An 18,666-nucleotide genomic window follows, 5' to 3' on the forward strand; every position below is an offset into this window, starting at 1 on the left:
TTATTTGGATCGTTATCAGTATGTTGTAGGCTATACTAGTTTCTATCTAGCTGACTTAACTCAACGCCATGGTGAAGGAAGTTTCTGAGTTGAGTTTAGTCACCTAACTAGTTGCTATCAAGAGTTCCAGACAGAAAAGTGTTAAAATTACAGTGATATGTGCCGTTTTACGACACAGAGTATGATTCTCTGTATATTGCAAGAATATTTTCTCAAATTGGGGATTTGTCTAGGTCTAGTGGCATTATGTCTAGTGATCTCTGATGAACAGAACAGGGAACGAGGCCAACCTAAAAAAAAAAAACAGAAGGAAATTAGGACACTATGACAGCAAATTTGCAGGGGCTGTTGCATTATGGGTTGTCCATAAATCCAGGTGCTATAGGTAAGGATGTGTGTCCACAATTAATGTTTATAGAGCTGCTCTCACCCTTGTATCAACTTCCCACTTCTCAGCAAGCATCCCTCAACACACAGATGAGCTGGTCTCCTCCTTCTCTGTCATATCCAGATCAGATTCAGCTTCTATTGGCCGGGCTGGATTTGTCAGAACGACCTGACCAGAAGAATCCTCATTTTTTATGCACATTATATAACACCATGTACATGTTCTCAACGGTAAGATTTTTATAATTTGATTTGTCATTCGATTTTCAGTAGTGCATGCTAAACTATTTTTCCATATCTACAACAATAACCTCCACTATCTCTACATTTAAATGTTACCAAACTCTACAATGCATTTGCCATTAGCCATCATGAAATTGACTCCTCTATTGAAATGATCTTTCAGCGTTACCATATTGTAGCTCAGTCAAGTTGCATTTAACCTAAATGATTGCGTTTTAGAATACTTTTATTTTATTGCTATCGCATGCATTTGGTCATGGTATCCTAGCAGAACGTCTCTCGCTCACAGAACGTGGCAGAGATACAGAAGGCTACTACAGCAACCTGGCTAGAGTTGCCCTTCAGTGTCCATCTCTGTCCTCGGCTATCTATTTGATCCTATAAATAAAGCATTAGTTGAATGTTGAGTTGTGTAAGACAAATTGAGCCTGTGCATATTCATTTGTCTATCCTGTGATTCCCTCTGGAGGCAGAGTTGTGCTGTAATTGGTCAGATCGTTTACTCATGATGTTCTGAGAGGTTAAGGGGTCACTGTTTTCCCCAATGCACATATTACCTAATAGGCTGGTATATCTAGTTTTGTGTGTGTGTGTGTGTATTGCTTGGAGAAAGTTAGTGGTTAAGTGCCTTGCTCAAGGGCACAATGCCATATAGCCCTGGGAATTAAACCGGCAACCCTTTGGTTATAGGCCAGCCTCTCTAACCTTGAGGCTACTGCCACCCCTATTGATGAGGTTAAGGTAGAACATTGAAATTGCTGTGTATGGAATCGGATATCCCATTTCATTGAATGATAGAATGAGAGTAAGGTCAGAGAGGTTGGATGATGACCTTACCGCATGACTGGAGTGGACTTTGATGACTAAGGGATACCTCTTGTTCCTCCCATTACAGAGACATAAAGTGTCAGGAGGAAGAGAAAGGGAGAGTTTGTGTGAGAGAGGGGTAAGGGGGCTGATGTGTGGGGTTTTCAAATCGTAGTCCTCAAACTCAGCATGAAATCTGTAATGGGAAAATCAACCCGCTGACTCTGGTGTAATTGGATTTTACAGGGACTCGTGCTAAATCAGAGAGCTGTGGGTAGGTAGCACAAAGCTTGTTAAGGCTAGACAAGCCACACCACAGGCTAAAGGGGCAGGACGTGTGGTGTGATTGTGAGTATATTAGTGGGTGTGTTTGGTAGGGGGCTGTTACCAAAGAGAAAATTAACTGCTCAAAATGGTTCAGTGTTGCCCATAAATTAACTTAAAAGTTACAGTAGTCTCTGGGAATGTAAGCCTCTGTAACATTGATTGGAAAGGTAATAATCCCTTCTGTTCTGATTTGGAGCAGTGGTTACTTTTAAAAAGCTATGTGGCTTTAAAATATAACTTCTTTGTTGTGAATGTCTCCTCTCTGTTTAATCGATGTGGCTGTAATGCAAGATGCCTTTGTTCATGTTTTACAGGATGCTTGACTTTAAATTTTAAACAGGCGGAATGAGAGGGCAATGTTTTGCTGCCCGCAAGACTTTCACAACCCAACACATCACTTAGCACTGAGCTACAAGATATAGAGAAGGTTATACAAACATCTCTACTTTGTTTTTTCTTAAATAATCATTCTGGATAGCAATGTCGATCAATAACTCATTTATGGTTAGGTAAATCATGTATGATATGTTTGAATGAAAATGAGAACAAACTTGAAATATATATTTTTAGATGACATAAGAGCCACTAGAATACATAATAGGAGTTTCTCTGACACATGAAGGTTAAGCAGGAAAGCCAGCATAGTACTGTATGGCCCTCTTACTGCAGCACAGGCTGGTGTTGACAGTAGCTGTAAGATGCACTGAAAGGACAATAGTTTCATCCCAACTGGCCCGATACTGTAGCTTCAGCATGGCAGTGATGAGTGGTTTGTAATTAGTCAGAATTGTATCTGCCTAATCAAAGATCAGTAACACAATACCTGTGCTGTAATTTTGTGCGAGGAGGAGGATGAGGAGATCGACTTTCCGCATCCTTGTGTTACTCACGCAGGCACACACACACACACACACACACACACACACACACACACACACACACACACTCTGTGGGTCCGTGGACGCTCAGGTGATGTGCTGAATGAGACCTTCCTAGGCTTAATGAATGATTAACTATCTTAGAGCTCCCAGAGCCAACTATATCATTATGGTCTCATTATGGACAGGACAGGAGTGACGCTTTAGCAGGAAGTACTAGTCCACACATTGGCACTCCCCACTGAACCCCTCCCCTGGTCCCCAGAACCTGGCCAGTTCTGTCAGAGGGACAGAGGAAAAGCAGAGGTAGAGCAGTGTGACGGTGAGGTGATACGGTCAAAGGGACAAACCTGCATCTGAATCGCCAGAGGCTAAAAGTGGCTCTAGAATGGGAGTGCTGCTCAGTTGCTAGCCCCAGGACGAGAGTCCACCTCTACTGCATACTCTGGGACGATAGTTGAACGTTGTTTGGATTCTATCTGATCCATTACAAGACCGATTCAACCATGACTCACATGGCTTTGGAGATGAGTGAGGTAATACTGTGGTGTGTGTTTTTTTGTGTGTCTGTGTAGCCTGTTTATACCTGGTTCTAACTTACGTCCTTTGTCGTGTCCACATTCTGATTGTGCCCACATTTTTTGACAGGTGTAGACAATCAAAAGACATTGTGATCAGATCATCCTGTCCACCTCCGTAGGTAGTCAGACACTAAAATCATTGATAAGTGGCACCATTGACTGATTACATAAATATGTGTCTTACAATAAATATATAAGTATTCTTTTGAAAGAATAGTTGTGAAATAATTTGCATAAAGGAAAGGGACCAGGAAATCTGGTACATTTACATTTTAGTCATTTAGCAGACGCTCTTATCCAGAGCGACTTACAGTTTGTGAGTGCATACATTTTCATACTAGCCCTCCGTGGGAAACGAACCCACAACCCTGGCGTTGCAAGCGCCATGCTCTACCAACTGAGCTACAGGGGACTTATACAGGGTACCAATGCATACATAGTGTAGACACATTTCTGGAAATGTGGGCACAATCAGAAATTAGACCAGATCAGGTAAAAGGACCCATGTTAGCACAAGGTATAAACTGGGCTTTTGTTTCTCCTCTGTTTAGAACAACATATTGATAAGGTATTTTATGCTAAATAGATTTTTACCCAATGTTATGAAGACCACCACCTAAAGGTTCAACCTTTGCCAGACTTTTTAAAATCTTTAATAGCAATACGGTACTCATATTGTTTTCTACCGCATTATAGTACCCTGTATTTTATCCAATCTCTATAATTGAAGCTATATAAAGGGAGCATTGTATGAAGAGATACAGGTGATACCAGGTTTCTCTAGACACCTGGAGCCCCCTAAATGTGTGTTTGTTGCCCTGAGTGATGTGATGTGTGGTGTTAGTCAGTGGCCCACGCACGAGGAGTGCTATCTCTTTCAGGAGCCTAACGGCCACTTTGTGACAGAGTAACAGGATCCTGTGCCATAGTGGAGAGCCTGGGACAATGGGCTGGCCTCTCGGGTGATGGCCGCTGGGTCAGATAGGCTTTCCTGTACCGTTTTAGCCTGCCATCAAATTTAGGTATCTTGTTGCTCATTTTCCGCCTTTACGAGTGTCATCCTTTTCTCTCCACATCCTTTTCCATTCTTTGTGTGTGTTATCACCTGTTTCAGACTTCTTCCCACTCTCATTATCCTCTCCTTTAAAACAAAAAAGACTCCTGTGTACCATTACCATTAGGTGACACTGTTTCCTAGATTACAGTAGAACTGTGTTGTGCAAGTGTATCTATCTCTCTGTGTGTGTGTGTGTGTGTGTGTGTGTATTCCTATGTATGAGTTTACATGGATCGTGTCCTTGGGCCATGCTGGTTGGCCTGTTGTTATTTTCTCATCTGCCGAGTGTTCTCAGATTTTCAGCTCAGATTCCCCCTGAATGGCTGTAATCTCTGCCTTGCCACCGGCCTGCCCAGCCTGATGCCAACAGAGCACCAACAATGGGTGGAGTGCCAGGGTCAGGCCTGGCATGCAACCTGACCACAGGGCAATTGTCTCTGTTCAGTATTTTAGGCCTGGTACAGGGTGGTCAGGTGTAGCAGGGCAGTGTGCGAACTTGATATCACTTTGGAAGGAAATAATGAATTTAATGTACAGTTGAAGTCGGAAGTTTACATACACTTAGGTTGGAGTCATTAAAACTCTTTTTTCAACCATTCCACACATTTTTTGTTAACAAACTATCGTTTTGGCAAGTCGGTTACGACATCTACTTTGTGCATGACACAATTAATATTTCCAACAATTGTTTGCAGACAGATTATTTCACTTATAATTCACTGTATCACAATTCCAGTGGGTCAGAAGTTTACATACACTAAATTCACTGTGCCTTTAAACAGCTTGGAAAATTCCAGAAAATGATGTCATGGCTTTAGAAGCTTCTGATAGGCTAATTTACATCATTTGAGTCAATTGGAGGTGTACCTGTGGATGTATTTCAAGGCCTACCTTCAAACTCAGTGCCTCTTTGCTTGACATCATGGGGAAATCAAAAGAAATCAGCCAAGACCTCCGAACAAAAAAAATGTAGACGTCCACAAATCTGGTTCATCCTTAGGAGCAATTTCCAAACGCCTGAAGGTACCACGTTCATCTGTACAAACAATAGTACGCAAGTATAAACACCATGGGACCACACAGCCGTCTTACCGCTCAGGAAGGAGATGCGTTCTGTCTCCTAGAGATTAATGTACTTTGGTGCGAAAAGTGCAAATCAATCCCAGAACAACTTGTGAAGATGCTGGAGGAAACAGGTACAAAATAATCTATATCCACAGTAAAACGAGTCCTATTTCGACATAACCTGTCAGCAAGGAAGAAGCCACTGCTCCAAAACCGCCATAAAAAGCCAGACTACGGTTTGCAACTGTACATGGGGACAAAGATCGTACTTTTTGGAGAAATGTCCTCTGGTCTGATGAAACAAAAATAGAACTGTTTGGCCATAATGACCATCGTTATGTTTGGAGGAAAAAGGGGGTCGCTTGCAAGCCCAAGAACACCATCCCAACCGTGAAGAACAGGGGTGGCAGCATCATGCTGTGGAGGTGCTTTGCTGCAGGAGGGACTGGTGCACTTCACAAAATAGATGGCATCATGAGGAAGGAAAATTATGTGGATATATTGAAGCAACATCTCAAGACATCAGTCAAGAAGTTAAAGCTTGGTCGCAAATGAGTCTTTCAAATGGACAATGACCCCAAGCATACTTCCAAAGTTGTGTCAAAATGGCTTAAGGACAACAAAGTCAAGGTATTGGAGTGGCCATCACAAAGCCCTTACCTCAATCCTATAGAAAATGTGTTCTCAGAACTGAAAAAGCGTGTGCGAGCAAGGAGGCCTACAACCTGACTCAGTTACACCAGCTCTGTCAGGAGGAATGGGCCAGAATTCACCCAACTTATTGTGGGAAGCTTGTGGAAGGCTACCCGAAACGTTTGACCCAAGTTAAACAATTTAAAGGCAATGCTACCAAATACTAATTGAGTGTATGTAAACTTCTGACCCACTGGGAATGTGATGAAAGAAATAAAAGCTGAAATAAATCATTCTCTCTACTATTATTCTGACATTTCACATTCTTATAATAAAGTGGTGATCCTAACTGACCTAAGACAGGGCATTTTTACTAGGATTAAATGTCAGGAATTGTGAAAAACTGAGTTTAAATGTATTTGGCTAAGGTGTATGTAAACTTCCGACTTCAACTGTATATAATTGGATGGTTCTTCCGTTGTCAGCGATTTAGAGTGTGTCAAACACAAGTGCCTAGAGAAACTCTTTCTCACGCACGCACAGAATGGAATGTGAAGACATTCTCACTTTCAGTGTGGATAAGAAGGCTCCAGTTCCAATGTTTGTGCTAAGGAGGGGAGAAAGGGACTTTCTGTATTGTCAGATTGATTCTGACATCTCAAATGGGGTGCCTTCAATGATATTGTTCACTTGTCTCATTGGTTTAACTTCATGATGAACTGGGCAGAGATTGGAGGGAGGGATGGTGGAGGGGAAGAGAGTGCAAAATAAAGAGTGTCTTGGAGGTGGGAGAAATCAACCCCCCACCCCTTCCACATCCCTAACCCAGTTACCCTCTTTCCTTGAGGATTGGAGTAACAATTCAATAGTAATTAAATCAGACAAAAAATGAGTTTCCATGTTTTTTTCCTCATGATAACTATAGAGACCATTACTTATCTTTAAAGTCTGTTCCTTGTCTTATGAAGGACTTGCTTTTGGGGTTCACAGATTAGACTAACATGCCCCCCCCCAACCCTCACCCACATCTCCTGTTGCTCTTCCTCTTGCTTCATCGTTGCGCCCAGCATTGCCCTCCTTGCATTAAATAGGCCAAATATCTTTTGTGTTTTGACTGCCGAGTGTGAAATTGACTGTGACGTTGAATGTGTTCTAATGAATAATTACTGAATAGATATACTGGCTGAATGTGTGTAATGGATTGTAGACTGCTCTTTAAAAAGTTTTCCACCATCTTTTTATTCACACGACCAAAAATGCTTTTCACATGCAAGAGGGACGGGAGGAGCATTGTGTGATAAATTGATATAAATGATTATCTTTTTATGGATGTTTTCTCAACTTAACAGAACATTTAAAAAGCCTTTCTTGCAGTTCAGGGAAAAAAGTACTATAGAATTGTATAAAAGAGGTTTTCAGTGTTGCAGAGCTGGCAACCATGTAAGCTTTGACAGTTCCTGTGCCAGGCTAGGGAGAGGGTGGGAGAATGGGGGTTGGAAGAGGAGATTTGAGTTTTTTCTCAGAGGAGTGGATTGAAGAAGTTTTTAGCACTCCTCCGCCCCCCTGTGTTTTCAGAAATACATAATGGAGGGCTAGTTTTAGGCAGCTTTAGCCTTATCCCACTGGGCAAAAACTGGTTCAATCAACGTTGTTTCCACGTCATTTCAACAAAATAAATCAATGTGATGACGTTGAATCAATGTGGAAACCTGATTGGATTTGCAAAAAGGAATAAGTGTAAGGGAATTTAGTCTTTTTTTCAACCACCTTTTAACCTAAATCCAATGGCATGGTGACATTCTTGGTTGATTTCACGTTGAATTCACGTTAGTTGTTGTCAACCAAATGTATATCAAAACTAGACGAACTGAAGTCTGTGCACAGTGGGATATGTCTTCAGGTAGCATGGTGGGAGCCTGGGTGTGTGCCTCTGGATCTCAAATGAACTTTTAACTCATGCCCGGACATTTACCACACGGCTCCTAGTAAACTATTCACTGTAGCTCACTGAAGCTTAGAAGACACGCATGACGTACAGTCACCTCCGAAATGATTGGCACTCTTGATAAAGATGAGCAAAAAAAACAGTATAAAAGAAATCATACAAATACTAAGCTATATTGTATGCAAAAAAAAAATGAAAACGATATTATTTTATAGTAATACAATTGCTCAGAGAAAGAGATTGTGTTTAACAAGGAATATTTTTTTATCTCAAAAAGGATAGGGGTCAAAATTATTGGCACCCCTGTTTTCAAGACTCCAGCACCCTCCCCTTGCGAGGATAATGGCACAGAGCCTTTTTCTAAAAAAAATTATGAGATTGGAGAACACATTGGGAGGGATCTTAGACCATTCCTTCATACAAAATCTTTCCAAATCCTTAATATCCTTCGTCTGCGCTTATGGACTGCCCTTTTCAATTCAAACCACAGGTTTTCAATGGGGTTCCAGTCCAGAGACTGAGATGGCCTTCCCTAGGGAAATGGCATCAGGAAACCACGATGAAAACAATTTAAAAAGTGATGAATCGCCTTGTGTGTTGGTGCCCTTGGCCCATCTTCCACCTGGTAACTGGGACTGGTAGTGTTGCTTTCCTGTAAGTGGGGCTGAAAATAGCCCTGTTTCCCCTATAAATAAGAGTCCAGAGGGAGATTGACATCCAGTGCTTTGCTAAGCAGGACAACGGGGTAATTTGGTGTAAAGGGATTTGGAGAGAGCAGCCTTAGAACAGTCCAGTCATCACTATACATGGAGCTGTCTTTCTCACCTTTATGTCATAAAGTAAGCTGACAGTTTTATTTAAGACTTAGTAAGTAATAAAGTTATACACGTGACTCCACATACACATGCACGTACACACTTACTATCACTTCTGCTTCCTTTCTCGCTCACTTTTTACATTATTGATGGCTTCCTATTGGTGGAAATGGAGGGGGCAATATGTCAATGTTTCCTGCCATACTGTCCTTTCCCTAAATAAACCCAGATGTTCAGTATAAAAAGGGATTGAAGCTCACAGCAGTCTGAGACAGAGGACTTTCTTTCACTCAAGGTAGGGACTTAGCTACTTTTAAAATCTTTGTAAAGAAAAATATATATTAAGATACATTTTGTGTATGGCAGTGTTTAAGTTGTACATTTCAAAATTGCAGTCACCCTGAGGGTGGATTGTTGTGGATATCAATTACGATACCATGGGACCTTGGGACCAGGTTAACTTGGCACTGTTGTGAGCCAAACCGGTGGAGCATTCAAATATTATGGATGGTACTTTCATAGCACTGTAATTAAGGAGCACAGATCTGACTGATAATGTTACTTGATGCATATTGTTGTCCAAGAGCTCATTTGTTTGGGATACAAAACTTCAGCAACAATTTCATTCCATGTCGGTACACTGTGCCTTCTGTTCAGTATATACATTATGGAAGCACAATAGCATTGTACACTATCATTGGGATAGCATTATTTGCATTTTCTAGGAGTTGATTTCAGTGCAACATCTTTAGAGTTGGTCTTTTGACCCTGCTGTTGGGGTAAATGACAGGGTGGAGTCTGCCCTATAGTTGTGTGGGGAGGGGGACGTGTGTATCAGTGACAAGAGACTGATTGCTCCTTGAGGAACATGGAAGTATATTAGATAGGGATCCCTAAACTGACCTCCTATCTGTGCTGAGAGGATGTGGTCAAGGCCACCACACACTCTGAGTGGAAGTGAATGGAGGGCCAGAGATGAGGGCAGATTGAGAGTAAATTAACTGGTTTAGGGCTAGATTGTCTGTGTGTGTGTGAGAGTGTGTGTGTCAGTGAGCACTGCATGGCACGGCATCAGACCTGACAGATGCAGATAACTACAAGGAAACAGGACACAGAGGAACAGGACATTAGGCAGTGAAAGGTTCCTTGAGTTATTGCTGTTAAAACACCACTAATATGAAAAACACGCGATTGTAAACATGTTGTGTATATCTGAAAATAATACAGCAGATAAGTTATGCTGGAAGATGTGGAACATCTAATCTGGTTTGTCGTAAATAAACGTTTACAGCTGTCATGTCTTGATGAGATTTGTGACAGTGTTGTTGTGTTGTGCTTCTGGGGCATTTGCACAGCTATAAGATATCAATGTAACCATCCTGGACCCTGTCTCTGATTGGTCAGAGCCTGGAGGAGCGCTGTAACCGGATCCTCCGGGACATGGAGGGTACCCTTACAGCCCGGGATCGCGTGGGCATCCAGGATTTTGTTTTGCTGGACGCCTACACCAGTGAGAGTGCCGTCCTGGACAACTTGAGGAAACGCTTCAACGAGAACCTCATTTACGTGAGTCTATCCCCTACACAGTCCGGAGCTATCACATAGCCTTCCTTTCAGCCAAAAAGCCACCCTACCTCAAGACGCCAGGGAGAACACAGTGTTTCTCCCCTAATTGAACTGGCACTTTGTTCTGCTGAAACAGCAGCTACTGTGCTGTAAGTACAGCCACAGGGTGAGCTACCTTACTTTCTGTAAGGCCATGTCTGATAATTACTCACACTGTAGATAACAAGCACAGCACATTCTCGTTGCACCCATGCAGTGAGGCATCCATCTCTCATCCAATTCTAATACATTTCCCACAGACCTACATTGGTACGCTCTTAGTGTCAGTCAACCCCTACAAAGAGCTGGGAATCTACACCAAGAAGCAGATGGATATTTACATGGGCGTCAACTTCTTTGAGCTTCCACCCCACGTGTAAGTTGCATTTGTGTACGTGTATAACGTGTGTGTGCTTGTATGTGTGCGCCACAAGATATGAAATAGAGTGCTGCCAATCTATCTATATCCATCAGCAGTGTTATTGAACCTGTTCAATTGCCCTCCCTTTCAGCTACGCCCTGGCAGACAATGTCTACCGCACCATGTTAACAGAGACCAACAACCACTTCATCTTGATCTCAGGGGAGAGTGGAGCAGGGAAGACGGAGGCCTCCAAGAAGATCCTGCAGTTCTACGCTGTCAGCTGCCCCAGTACCAAACTGCTGGACAACGTCCGAGACCGACTGCTGCTCTCCAACCCTGTGCTCGAGGTGAATAGCATAGTAGAGCAAACACGACATGAGAAATGAACATTGTTTGCACACTGCCATTTACAAATACAATGACTGATAATACAGTCTGTACCTCTCTAAGGCTTTCGGAAATGCCAAAACCCTGAAGAATGACAACTCAAGCCGCTTTGGGAAGTACATGGATATTCAGTTTGATCACATGGTAAGTGTCAAGACGTTGAGCACAGCATTCCCATAGTAAAACATCAGAGGAATATCAAACATCAGTACGTCAATCACTGTTAGATATTTAATGATCTAGGGGGGAGCTGTTGGTGGCCACATCCTCAGTTATCTACTGGAGAAGTCCCGGGTGGTACATCAGAACCATGGAGAGAGAAACTTCCACATTTTCTACCAGCTAGTGGAGGGAGGAGAGGAGGACATGCTACGCTGGCTGGGTCTGGAGAGGAACTGTCAACACTATAGCTACCTGGTACAGGTGGGAGAGGTAACCTATCAGCACTACAGTTACCTGGTACAGGTGGGAGAGGTAACCTATCAACACTATAGCTACCTGGTACAGGTGGGAGAGGTAACCTATCAATGCTGTAGTTACCTGGTACAGTTGGGAGAGGTAACCTATCAACACTACAGTTACCTGGTACAGGTGGGAGAGGTAACCTATCAATGCTGTAGTTACCTGGTACAGTTGGGAGAGGTAACCTATCAACGCTGTAGTTACCTGGTACAGTTGGGAGAGGTAACCTATCAACGCTACAGTTACCTGGTACAGTTGGGAGAGGTAACCTATCAATGCTGTAGTTACCTGGTACAGTTGGGAGAGGTAACCTATCAACGCTGTAGTTACCTGGTACAGTTGGGAGAGGTAACCTATCAACGCTACAGTTACCTGGTACAGTTGGGAGAGGTAACCTATCAACGCTACAGTTACCTGGTACAGTTGGGAGAGGTAACCTATCAACGCTACAGTTACCTGGTACAGGACCTTTACAATTGAACAGTATGAGTATGTATTAAAGAGGCAAAGAATCAGTGATTCCATGGAGTGGGCCATTATCATCTGGATATTATCTCCTGTCTCACCCAGGGGGAATGTGCCAAAGTCAGCTCAATCAACGACAAGAGTGACTGGAAGATGGTACGGAAAGCCCTCAGTGTCATAGAGTTCAGTGAGAGCAATATAGAGGTGAGTCCTAATCTCTCTACACTACCATCAGAGACTGAAAAGTGAACAGATCATATCACTTATCATAAGAAAAATGTATCACTTATGACCGGTGTCTTCTCTTGCCCATAATGTAGAGCCTGTTTGCAATCATTGCTAGCGTACTTCACCTGGGAAATGTTAAGTTTGTGGCTGACTCACAGGGATACGCCACTCTCAACAACAGTCCAGAGATACATTGGCTGTCCAAGGTGAGACACTTCTGACAGCAAACTACAAACTAATGGACAGTCACTCTATTTAGCAGTATACAAATCACAGAAAACGACCTAAGTACTCTCCCTTTTCAGACATTATGGCAACTTTTCAGATTAAGTTAAATCCCTTTTCAATTAGAGTATTTGGTGATGTGTGATTGGTTGTTTCTCTGCTGTGTAGTTGCTGGGCATTCCTGCACAGGTGATACAGGTGGGTTTGACCCACAGGAAGATTGAGGCCAGGTCAGAAGAGGTGAGGAAGATTTTTGGGCTCATTCATAGAACTTCATACCATCACAGTAAATGTGCAACCTGTCTCTTGAAAGCCAATCTCTGTGGTTTGTCTGTTGTGCTGGTCAGTTGCTCAGTCCCTTCACCGTTGACCATGCAGTATACGCCAGGGACGCTCTAGCCAAAGCCATCTATGGCCGCACCTTCACCTGGCTGGTTAACAAGCTCAATGAGTCTTTAGCAAACAAGGTGAGTGACCTTTTTCAGTGTTCCACCAATAAGAGTGATGATGTCCTGGTCCAAAACGACATCTAACCAATCATGACACTGCTAACAAGTATAGGATATACAGTAAGTAGGAAGACAGTAATATAGGAGGCTGACTGATATTGTGCGTCCATGTAGGATTCCTCCAGGAAGACAGTGATTGGTCTGCTTGACATCTATGGGTTTGAGGTGTTCAAAATGAACAGGTGAGGGGAGACGCAGTTGGTCAACACCTGTTGTATTCGGCGCATGTGATATAATTTGATTTGACAGTGACATTTTTGAGTGTCTGAAATGATGAGCCTAATGACTTGTCTCTATATATTTCAGCTTTGAGCAGTTCTGCATCAACTACTGTAACGAGAAACTGCAGCAGCTCTTCATCCAGCTCACCCTGAAGTCAGAGCAGGAGGAGTACGAGATGGAGGGGATTGACGTAAATGCGCCTCCTCTACTCAAATCTGGTTTGGACTGGGCTACAAATCTGATGTAATGGGCTACACAGCTTCATGTTTTGTATTGTTGTTTTTCAGTGGGAGCCAGTGCCATACTTCAACAACAAGATCATCTGTGACCTGGTGGAGGAGAAATTCAAAGGCATCATTTCAGTGCTAGTATGTAGATACTGTAGACTGACTGGTTGACTGATTTACTGACAGTCAGATTGAAATGTAGTCAGACACGATATCTTTGGATTGGTTTAGCGCTTATGTTCAGTTTCATTTCCACTAGGACGAGGAGTGTCTACGTCCGGGAGAGGCCACAGACATGACCTTCCTGGAGAAGCTGGAGGAGAAGATGGGAGGTCACCCCCATTTCGTCACGTGAGTGAGGCAGTGTTTGGATACTGTAGCACAGTAATACATTTCAAACAAGACCTATTGGATAAAGCTGAGCTCCCCAGCTGACAGATGAGGATGGAGGGGTCACGGTCTGCCTCTGTAACACCTGACTAGAACATCCTCTTCTCTCTGTCCACATCCTGCAGACACAAGCTGGCTGACCAGAAGACCCGGAAGACTCTGGAACGAGGAGACTTCCGCCTCTTACACTACGCAGGGGAAGTCACATACTGTGTGGTCGGTGAGAGATGAGTTCCACAACGTAATATACTCTTCCTCTCACACAGTTTCTGTATACTGCTCTCCATATTTGTCTCTCTAATGTGTCTCTTTGATATTGTTTCAGTAAGCCAAATATGTCCCAAGAGTCGCCCCCAGTTCTCATCACTTTCTGTCTCACTGACATAAAGTGTTGGCAGTCTTTTTCAGTTTACTCTCAACCATACCTCTCTGTTTTCCAGGATTCCTGGACAAAAATAATGATCTCCTGTACAGGAACATTAAAGAGGTAAGTATGCCCAGGGCTCTCACTGGCACTGCTGTGGTCCGGAATCTACATCCTGCCAACTGCTGTATTATTCATTGTTAAGCACACCTGTGAATTATAGAGGAGCTGATTGTTAAGCATTGCTTTGGGATAGACTGACAGGACTTTTAAGAGGGAGGACAATGGGAGTGTTTGTTCTACTGCCTCTTGGTTTTGAAAAGAAACCAGTTCTTTATCTTTCATCCTGAGAGATTTAACTGAGAGATTTTCCACCTTCAGGTTATGCGCCAGTCTAAGAATGCCATTGTTAAACACTGCTTTCCCACCACTGAGCCGGACAGCAAGAAGAGACCTGAAACAGTAAAGAGACTTTCTGATGACAAATGATCCACCAAAGTGAATTAGAAACAAACCCATCCTTTACTGGTATGTGTGTATGGTGATCTGATCTTCCCATAAGCTTGCATGTTAATCCCCTGTCTCCTCAGGTGGCCACTCAGTTTAAGAGCAGTCTGGTAGGCCTGACTGAGATCCTCATGTCTAAAGAGCCCTGGTACGTCCGCTGTATGAAGCCTAATGAAGGCAAGCAGCCAGGTGAGGCCTCATCTATAAACCTTAACTACCACCCACACATACAGTACGGTAGTCTATTTGCCTAAGCCCTACACACCTACATACTCAGTACAGCCATTACACCAAACGGAACCTTCCCTAATGGACTTGACCAATGCATGCCCTACAACGTGTTACTTGGTGCATTCATTCATAGTGCATGACCTGATGCCTGTAGCCTTGTGACCTCTCTCTCGCCTCGTGCAGGGCGCTTTGACGATGTGTTGGTGAGACACCAGGTGAAGTACCTGGGGCTGATGGAGCACCTGAGGGTCAGACGGGCCGGCTTTGCTTACCGCCGGAGATATGAGATCTTCCTGCAGAGGTCAACACAACCTGCACTTCACAGTTCTGTAGATCATGTGCAGTTGCTCTGTCCAGCACAAACTGCTCTGATACATGGCTGCATTACAGTATGTTGATCTGGTGCTCTCTAAACAATATTATTTAACACAGGTGTTTCCTGTTGTCCCTGTCAGGTACAAGCCCCTGTGTCCAGACACCTGGCCTAACTGGAAAGGTACAGCCGCAGAGGGGGTGGAGTGCCTGATCAAGCACCTGGGCTACAAGCCTGATGAGTACAAGATGGGAAGGTGAGGTGCTCTCCAGGATTGTAGGGTTGGGTTCACCTGGTAATACACAGTCTGGCTGTTTCTCACTGGCTTGTCTTTCATGACACAAAAAAAGGACCAAGATCTTTATCCGGCATCCCAGGACTCTGTTTGCCACCGAAGACGCCTTTGAGGTCTGCAAGCATGAGCTGGGTGGGTCCTGGCTCTAGCTTAACATTTTACATTTACATTTTAGTCATTTAGCAGACGCTCTTATCCAGAGCGACTTACAGGAGCAATTAGGGTTAAGTGCCTTGCTCAAGGGCACATCGACAGATTTTTCACCTAGTCGGCTCGGGGATTAGAACCAGCGACCTTTCGGTTACTGGCACAACGCTCTTACCCACTAAGCTACCTGCCGCCCCACTTAAGCCTTTCAAACAACAGATCACTACAAAAATTATGGAATTGGATTGTTAAATGGCGTTGGATTATTTCAAAGATGTTAGAAATTGAACCTATTTGCCTCTGAAGTCAGGTTTTATGTATGCCTCTTTATCTTAAAGCTACAAGGATCCAGGCAAAGTACAAAGGCTACAGAGTGAAGGGACACTACATGAGACAGAGGCAAGCAGGTAACTGCTGAACGAGACACAACAGGCCTCTACTTTGACTTCCTTGGAACTAGTTTAACAAATATGATACATAAGTCTATGATAACTTTATCAGCTTGTGTTGTCTTGTTAGCTACAAAGATTGAGACATGCTGGAGAGGCATGAAGGCCAGGAGAGAGAGGGAGAAGAGAGCCTGGGCTGTCAAGGTCATTAAGAGGTAAGAGACAAAAATCTGAAGAGACTTCCAAAGACAAAGGTCCAACATCTACCACACAGAATGAAATGACGTAAAACTCACCAATCAAATATCTTGTACTTATATTTTGTAGGTTCATCAAGGGCTTCATGACTAGAAATCAGCCAGCCTGTGTTGACAACACAGAGTACCTGGCGTTTGTCAGGCAAAACTACCTCACACGGCTCAAGGAGAATCTACCCAAAACAGTCCTGGACAAGAACACCTGGCTAACCCCTCCTCCCATTATGCAGGAGGTGAGTCTCAATAGGGAATTGACTGTATTTGAATACTAACCTCGTTCTGCACACCTGTGTGTCATGGTATAATGAGTATACTCATTACATACATTTGTACTTGTAGGCCTCACAGATGTTGAGGAAACTCTACACCAGGCACATGGTACGGAAGTACGTACACGGAATCATGACAGAGAGGAAAGCACAGGTAGGCCTACCCTACAAGCCAGGGTGCTTTAATGCATATGTGTACTGTATTTGACTATAGGGCCTCACTGATCCCTCTATATATCTCTATTGTGTTTGCTTACCCCATTTACAGTTGCATATCAAAGGAATGACCAGTTCCTTATTCAAAGGAAGAAAAGAGAACTACCCTCACAGTGTGGGCATACCATTCATGGACACCAGGATAAGTAAGGCATGATGTGCCCAATTGTGTGCCTCTTATAATAATGACCAGCATTTATGTCATTTGACCAGTTGCATTGTTATCTGGTCAGGTGAGGAAGACATCCACATTAAAGTCTACCAGATGATTAGGCAAGAACGCATCAAGGTAAACACACAGAGCTAAATAAGTTATGTAAAAGTTAAAATAAACTTGAATGTTCAAATTAAAGTATGCTCCATACCTTCCCACAGTACAGTGTTCCTGTGGTGAAGTACGACAGGAATGGCTTCAGGCCTCGTTTCAGACAGCTGATCTACACTGGAACTGCAGCCTACCTGGTGGAGGAGGCCAAGATCAAACAGCGGGTCGAGTTCAACAACCTCAAAGGTTAGCACCACTGAGTGTGGATTAAAGCTGACTAGATGTGTGTGCATGTGTCAAGTTTTTTCTCTTTCAATGGAATAGTCTGTGTGTGTATACTGTGTTAATTCAACCACTGTTCTAATTATCTGGGTGGTGTTCTTCCAGGTGTGTCAGTCAGCAACCTGAGTGACAACTTCCTGATCCTCCATGTCCAATGTGAGGATATCAAGCAAAAGGTTGGCTGCTCAAAAAGCTTTTCATTGATGTGTACAAATGTTTTTTTTATGATTAAGCTTTGCACCGGTTCTTTTCTGAATGGATAGAACTAGAATAGTAGAACATGTGCATTTCCATTGTTGCATTTTCTATTTGCTCAGGGGGACCTGGTGCTGCAGTGTGACTACCTGTTTGAGGCCTTGACCAAGTTGTGTCTGGTGGCCAACAAGCACAATTTTATCAAAGTAGTCCAGGGCAGGTAAGACCTATGTTCAACTCGTTACTTGTCTTTTTAAAAAATACCAACTGTCGCCAAAGGTATTAACGTAATGTTATATATTATGTCTGTGGTCATTTGCAGTGTAAAGTTCGACATCCAGCCGGGCAGAGAGGGGTTTGTTGACTTCAAGAGTGGCCAGGAGACCATGATTTACAGAGCAAAGAATGGCCATCTGATGGTGGTGAGTATGAAACTAAAGACTGTGTGGCCATTCAATTCTCAAATGAACAAATACATTTTCTAAACTATTGATAAACAGTAGGCTAGGACATATAAACACTTCTCTTATATTTACTCAGGAATCAACTCGAACAAAGTCCCGGTCAATGATAAATTGAACTGGATCCCCTTACACTCATCAAAGTAATGGACTGGGCCAATAATCAGATTCTACAAGGTTTTAGGCATCTTGGGACTTACATCATGAATGAGAACCTGCATCCTCTCAATAAGGGTTGGACATAATGAAATGAACAGAAATCTCAACAAATGGTTCATCCTGTGGAGAAAACCCCAAAAGAACGACTACTGATGTTCTACTCTGAAAATGTCACCGGTTATTAAGCTATACATCAAATGCATAGGCTCAGTTGTGACTTATCAAGCAAAGCTGTCATTATAATAGGGCTCATTTGTAAAATATGGTTTTGCTTTTGGTATATTTTCATACGTTGAAATGTATGCACGCATGATTGTAAGTCGCTTTGGATAAAAGCGTCTGCTAAATGGCATATTATTATTATGTCCCATTTTATAGAGATATAAACAACATGGTTAAATCATTCAAACATTTTGTGATTGTGAAGCCATACGTGTCATACTTTTATACTTTCTCACGAAGATGCTGTACCATATTTACATTAAAACCAACTA

The 18,666-nt window shown here is 43.0% G+C and overlaps 1 protein-coding gene across 3 annotated transcripts; it reads left to right on the top strand.

The window, feature by feature from the left end:
* The first annotated feature begins 538 nt into the window (after window positions 1-538).
* LOC121582352 (unconventional myosin-Ih) lies at window positions 539-18,585 on the top strand. 3 transcript variants are annotated; one of them, XM_041898082.2, is made up of 32 exons: window positions 539-618; window positions 10,143-10,304; window positions 10,604-10,719; window positions 10,856-11,054; window positions 11,158-11,238; window positions 11,338-11,526; window positions 12,127-12,225; window positions 12,342-12,455; window positions 12,643-12,714; window positions 12,822-12,941; window positions 13,098-13,165; window positions 13,290-13,395; window positions 13,493-13,573; window positions 13,692-13,783; window positions 13,948-14,042; window positions 14,263-14,309; window positions 14,568-14,648; window positions 14,777-14,882; window positions 15,108-15,225; window positions 15,380-15,493; window positions 15,588-15,664; window positions 16,018-16,086; window positions 16,199-16,283; window positions 16,396-16,558; window positions 16,665-16,748; window positions 16,863-16,956; window positions 17,044-17,099; window positions 17,186-17,321; window positions 17,463-17,533; window positions 17,675-17,772; window positions 17,875-17,974; window positions 18,093-18,585. In XM_041898082.2, exons 1-32 carry the CDS (start codon window positions 601-603, stop codon window positions 18,129-18,131), a joined length of 3,150 nt encoding a protein of 1,049 aa, XP_041754016.1. In that variant the 5' UTR covers window positions 539-600; the 3' UTR covers window positions 18,132-18,585. The 3 variants fall into 3 exon arrangements, with proteins under 3 accessions (XP_041754016.1, XP_041754018.1, XP_041754017.1); XM_041898084.2 differs by lacking the exon at window positions 539-618 and adding an exon at window positions 2,111-2,191; XM_041898083.2 differs by lacking the exon at window positions 539-618 and adding an exon at window positions 8,997-9,033.
* Window positions 18,586-18,666: the final 81 nt, after the last annotated feature.

The sequence above is a fragment of the Coregonus clupeaformis genome, chromosome 15 (genome assembly GCF_020615455.1).
Source record: "Coregonus clupeaformis isolate EN_2021a chromosome 15, ASM2061545v1, whole genome shotgun sequence".
Taxonomy (NCBI): domain Eukaryota; kingdom Metazoa; phylum Chordata; class Actinopteri; order Salmoniformes; family Salmonidae; genus Coregonus; species Coregonus clupeaformis.